The sequence below is a fragment of the Poecilia formosa genome, unplaced genomic scaffold (genome assembly GCF_000485575.1).
Source record: "Poecilia formosa unplaced genomic scaffold, Poecilia_formosa-5.1.2 Scaffold177, whole genome shotgun sequence".
In the NCBI taxonomy this organism is placed as follows: Eukaryota; Metazoa; Chordata; class Actinopteri; order Cyprinodontiformes; family Poeciliidae; genus Poecilia; species Poecilia formosa.
Window position 1 is genome coordinate 427,584 of NW_006800116.1, and position 5,908 is coordinate 433,491.

The 5,908-nt window shown below is 40.4% G+C and overlaps 1 protein-coding gene across 4 annotated transcripts in view; it reads right to left on the reverse strand.

Moving 5' to 3' along the window:
- Positions 1-573: 573 nt before the first annotated feature.
- Positions 574-5,908, reverse strand: part of LOC103147247 (rho GTPase-activating protein 7) — a 91,066-nt gene continuing 85,731 nt past the window's right edge. For 2 of the 4 annotated variants that reach the window (XM_016678256.1, XM_016678259.1), the window contains exons 15-18: positions 4,228-4,457; positions 2,563-2,736; positions 2,170-2,222; positions 574-2,089 (exon numbers count right to left, since the gene is read on the reverse strand). In XM_016678256.1, coding sequence (XP_016533742.1) covers positions 2,001-2,089; positions 2,170-2,222; positions 2,563-2,736; positions 4,228-4,457 — 546 coding nt within the window. In that variant the 3' untranslated portion in view covers positions 574-2,000. Of the gene's footprint in view, positions 2,223-2,562; positions 2,737-4,227; positions 4,458-5,908 lie in introns of all 4 variants that reach the window. The other 2 variants (XM_016678258.1, XM_016678257.1) reach the window with 2 other exon arrangements.

Below are 5,908 nucleotides of genomic sequence, written 5' to 3' on the forward strand. Positions count from 1 at the left end.
GGCTTCCCGCGCCCCCCCCAGGGGGCGCGACCCTCAGGTTGGGAAAGTATGGTTTAAAGTATTCAAAATGTTCTGAAACAAAAACTTGTTTCTGCTGTTCTTCAGTCTCCTGCAGCCGATGCTTCACCTCTTAGTTCAGCCTCAGTTCTCATGGTTCTTAACTCCAGATGCAGCAGCGCATCTCAGAAATTAAACACCCGCACTCTTTTACTGGAATTAGCATAAATTATCTCCCCTCCTTACTGTTTGGAGCAGTCACCACCACCAGGACCTTTTCACCGGTTTCTTCCCTGGCATCTCACTCTAAGCGATTATGGTTTCTCTTGCAGATAAATGAAAAATGTAAATATGTTTTATGTAAACGACAGAAGTGGGTGTAGAGCAGGAGCAACGTAAGGAAGTCTGCACTCTGCCAGACGTATTAATCTCCTTCTCTTCAGCGACGCAGCATGGCAGCTTGTCTTCACTCCTCCTGCTGTTTTCCTCCAGCTTCCTCTGAAATTACCGTCAGTAATCTGTTTGGCACCACATCAGGTCTCAGAGGGGAGAGAAAAAAAACCCAAAACAAGATGCAGGTCTTAAAGAGAAATAAACATTTTAATTAGCGGTTTGGCACTGATAAAGTTAGACCTCTTATTTTCCTGGAGGTTTAAACAAAAACATCTGGATTTAAGTTAAATAATCAGAGATAGAGTAAAATGCTTCAGGCACAACTTGGCAAGTAGAAAGAAACTGTCCGTCTTTCACAAAGAGCAACAAAATGTTTGGAGACATTTAGCTTTGCCTGTACATAAAAATCTATAATCAATACATCGACTCCCAGACACCATAACACATTTGGTCCAAACAACCAGTTTTTACATTAAGGCTGTGTTCACACAGCAGGGCTTGATGCTTAATTTAGATTTTTTACAATGTCAGTCAGACTTCTATGTGAACAATTTACATTCACAAAATGACTCAGGAAGTAATAATAAATCATTTATTGATTTTAAAGTTTATTCAGCAATGGGAGCCAACAGTATTGTCACAAGATCATTAGATTTTTTTCTGTAGTCAATTAAAAAAAACTGTTTTGATTACACAAAAACTACAAGCAGTGATCAGATCACAGTGATCTGATCTGTTGACTATAACCCGGTAATAACTGGATAACAAAATGTGCTTTACAGAAGTTATTTTATACAGAATTTAAGCAAGGTGAAGCTACAGCTAGGCCATTTGAGTTCTGGGTAAAACATATTTACAGATAAAAGTTGCTCTTCTTTATCTTAAATGCCAAATGCATTTTTGATCAGTTTTGGCTTAATTACTGCTCTAAGTGTTCTTTCAGAAATGTACCATTTCAAAAAAATCTGTACATTTTAGTAAATTTATAGACTAACCCTCGTCTGTCCGGATGTGACATCAGAGGCTGTAGTGGTCTGACTAGGATTGTGATTTGCTATCATTTTAGTTTTCAACCATTGTGACATGCAGGATTGTGACTCATGATCGTTCAGACTGCAGATCAAAAAACAATCAGATATGTGTCTGATATAGTTATGGAAATTGCACAAATCAGATTTTTTTGGTGAAAACGTTGGATCTGGGTTGCATCACCTGCTATGTGATCGTAGCCTTAGCTGAGTGTTGAGGTCCAGGAGGGAAACCCGGTGCAGGATCTTTGTTTAAGTCCTCAATCACCAGCGCAGACGCTCCAGTACGTCACAGAGTGATTCTTTTACTTCTCTTCTCCATCCCAGCATTACTCACAAACAAAATTTAGGAACACCAAACACTGAGGTTTTCTTCTTCACTGGTGATCAACACTGTCACTTTTCTTTCTTTTGAGTCTCTTAGCTCTGCTGTTTGTTGTGGTTGTTGGTTCGATTCCCCTGAAGCCAAACATCTGGGGGACTAAATGTCTGTTTCCTGCTGTTATTTGTCCTCATTTCCTGTCTTTGTCCAGACAGCTGAGGTATTTCCCCTGCTTCTTCCTTTGCCTCCAGGAAGTGGTTTCAGCAACCTCCAAAACATTTCAGGGGAATGTTGTTACTCTGTGTCCTGAAACTGGAGGCACTTGGATGCCTCCAGTTCCTCTTCTTCACTAGAAGAGGAAAATGCGACAGACTCATATTTTAGTTTCCTTGTAGTCGGTTCTGAAGGAGTCTCTGATCGCCAACAAACCCGAAACCAGGAGGTGTCCGCTGACCTTCCTGTGCCAGTCCGGAGACCGTCCCCTGAAACAAAAGACGAGTTAGGAAGTGGATTCCCTCTGGAGTCTTTCACAGCAACAACACAGACATTCTATGGTTCTAGTGCTCAGAAACATAGCAAAAAAAAAATTTTTCCAAAAAAAGCCCCAACATGATCTGGGAGATCCATTATGGGAAGCTAGATTCCTTTTTTTTTCAGTTCAATTGGGAACCGAAGTTGCAACATTTGTTGCAGAATATAATACATCACAATAACATATTCAGGCCTGTCATGATAACAAATTTTATGTCATTTGTGTCACATAAAATCCAACAACTATTTTCCCACCATTACAACTGGCCTCCAGTGACTGCCTGCAGTTACCTGGTGTCAGTGCGACAGAGGTGAGTCAGTCGGGTCCTGATGGCCCCTGTGGGCTCCAGCAGGTAAAGGCAGCAGTGGACCTGGACCCTGACTCCGTCTGCCTGGACCTCAGGGACCTCAGTCGACATGGAGGACAGGTACACAGGCCCACAGGACGAATCTGCTTGCCAGGTTCTGATCGGAAGAAGAATATGATTCAGAATGTTCAAAGACATAAGATTAATCTAGAGTTTACGGGAGTTGTCACAATACTCCCACAGACGTCTCTGCCTACATATTTATCTATATGTCGACTGAGGAAAAGATTTAGCTGCTCAACGTCTCACTGAGAGCTAAGTAAGGTTGGTGGCATCAACTAATTCTAACACTAACTCTTTGGTTACCTAGCAATAACTTGTTGAGCAACTTGTGCAGCAGCAGTTTAAGGTTTGCCTCATAACTGCTTAAAAATAAAAAAGAGTGGAGAGAAAACTGTAGATAAAACAGGAAAGGTCACAGCACCAATTTAGCAGTATTTTACATATTTAAAACAAATGTATTCAATAATTATCAATAACTGGTATATATCACTATATATGTATAATGTGATATAAGTATATTGTGGTAAGTCTATCAGTCGTGTCGTCCAACCGTAGTTCACATGAAGAGAGCTTTCAAGATAAGTTGTTTAAATATGATTTTATCAATCCAATCAAATGACATCAGTGTGACAAGTTGTTCAAAATTAATTAACTGTAAGATGTACTAATCGAATGAAGATAAAGCTTTTATTAAGTTTGTTAATGGATAGTTGTATCAATACCAAAATGAAAATGAGGGGATCATTTAAATTTTAAGTGTCAAAGATGAAGATCTGTGTTATTTTTTATTTTACACAAGACATTGTGAACTTGAAGACTGCTTTGGAAATCTGCAAAGAACTTCACATTTATTTTTTTCTGACAAACACACTTGAAAAGGTAAATTCTCAAAAAAAAATTACAATTGTTTTTTATTCGTCATTGACATTTCAGTATTTCACGGCAACACTAAGAAAAACTTAAATAAAATTACGAGGATAGTCATTATGAATGAGGTCATATTATGACCTTATTCTTATATTATTGTGACTATTTTAGGACTTTTTAAAAATTTTCATAACTGACTGTAATACTACCTCTTACAGATTGTCAGACAAAACCAATTTTTATGTTAAAATGGCCTGCCATAAAGTCTGACATCATTTACACTAGTTAAACTATAATTAGAAATATCTTAACTAACTAGTCATAAACCAGTTTCAGATATCTGGAATGTAAGCGTGGTGAAGCCAATCTTGTGTTAAAACGGCCTGCAATGAAACGTTAGGTGTTTGTTTTTTTGGGGTGTTTGTTTTTTTCTTCTAATGAGATTTGCTCAAACGACTGTTGTGATTTTCCATTTTCTTCTGGTGGAGTAATTTAAAGTTTATGTAATCTGTCATGAAGACGGGGAACAGGAAGCGGCGTTCAGCGATGTTGTCCGACTACAAACGCTTTCATGTCTCCTCTGACTCCAGGCTGTGTTTAAACTTTCATCAACCCTATGAACGAAAAACGCTCTGTTTCATTTCACTCAAACCGACGCTTCGAGGCTGCGGTGACTTGTCCGTCCTAGCCGCTCCGCAGAGCCGGTTTGCCTCATTACCTGAGCAGCAGGGCCTCCTGCGGGGGCTGCGAGCCCAGTGCGTGGCCCCGGCCCTGCAGCGTGTAGCGGTACACCTCGGTGTCCTTGGAAAGAGCGCGGACGACGGCAGCCCGCCGCAGCTTTGCCTCCCACAGCGGCTGCTCCCTCAGCAGCCGGTGCAGCAGCTCCTTCTGTGGAGCGGCCACTTCCACACAGCCTCGCCATGTCCACAGCGGGCAGCCGTCACTCATCTGAGGACCAACATAGCAGCAGTCATCGCCATGTCAACAGTTATCACTTTATATTTATTAGGGTAGCCACCTTTCAGAAATTAAAATAAGGGACCAGTCCCTATATGTAAAGCAGGGGAAGGGGAAAGCGTGTCGGTTAGTGTGTGTTACCCAGAAAGCAGTTGGGCACAATATCATCGCAACACCAACACCGTGTCAACAGACCACTTCTTTAATATTAAACATACACATTTGTAGAATACTGAGCAAAATGCGTCCCGTATCGGTTTAAGATAAAATTTTTGCAAAGCGATAACAGCTGGGTAGGTCTTGCTACAAAATGGAGTAATATTTCACTGGCAGCAATGTTGACACCTTGAGATGCCATGAGACCTAAATTCTGAACATCATGGCATGGAGTCATCCCAGTTTTCCATGTCTGGCATATAACCATTCATTTTAGCTTTTAAACTGGTTATATTGATCCTGTGTTCAGACAGAGGGATAATCAGTAGCCCAGCATCATGACCTGTTTGTTCTGAAGATCCTGCAGCTTCCACTTCGTCTTCCTAACATGGCGCCTCCTCATCCTGACTCTCATACTGATAGGGGGAACCACAGAGCTCTGTTAAGTTAAAGCTCATCTTCTGAAGTTGGGATATTTTTCCTCCAACACGTTCCAGAGGAATCACCTCAAACCAGATGTTGAACTGGATTTTATTTCAATGTCATTTGTGAATGTTAGAGCCTCATTTTTAACAGTGGAGCTATAAAGGTTGAAAATTAAGTCTCATCAATATTTCCACTAAATAAGAGGCAAGCAAAAGAAGAAGCCATTTGTTTGTACTTAATGAAACATATTTACCGTGTTTGTTGTGAATGACGTATAGTCACAAACGAACAAAATAATTAGTCCAGTTTTGACGTTTATTGAATGTTCAGAAACTACAGCGGCTGTGATGCACCACAACAAAGGTAAACAAAGTTAAAATAACCTGAACAGGTGATCAACTGAAAACCACTCCTGCCTTTTTACTCTCTGTCTCTCTTTGTCATTTAAGCACACCCGTTGCCATGACAACCACCATGAGCCGAGCTCCTCAAGCCGAGCAGAGATTACGTTAAAAACATAACATTCAGTCCGTTACGTTATTAGGTTTTCAGGATTGATATTCACTTTGCGATTAGTAATAAGCGCTCCCCTGAACACAGCGGTGGTTGATTAGTTAATTTTCAATATGAAATGGGGACAAAGCTATTTATTAACTGATTAAGTCGTGTTTTAGATTGTTCTTGAAAAACTAATCAGTCACGGCTGCACAGTGAACCCATTTATTTTTTGATTTTTTTACAGCAGACAGCCGCCCCCCTCTCTTGCAGGTACTAAATCTTTTAGGGGTACCCGACCGTATCCCGCCTACTTTCTCCCTTTCACATACACACACACATATATATATATATATATATATATA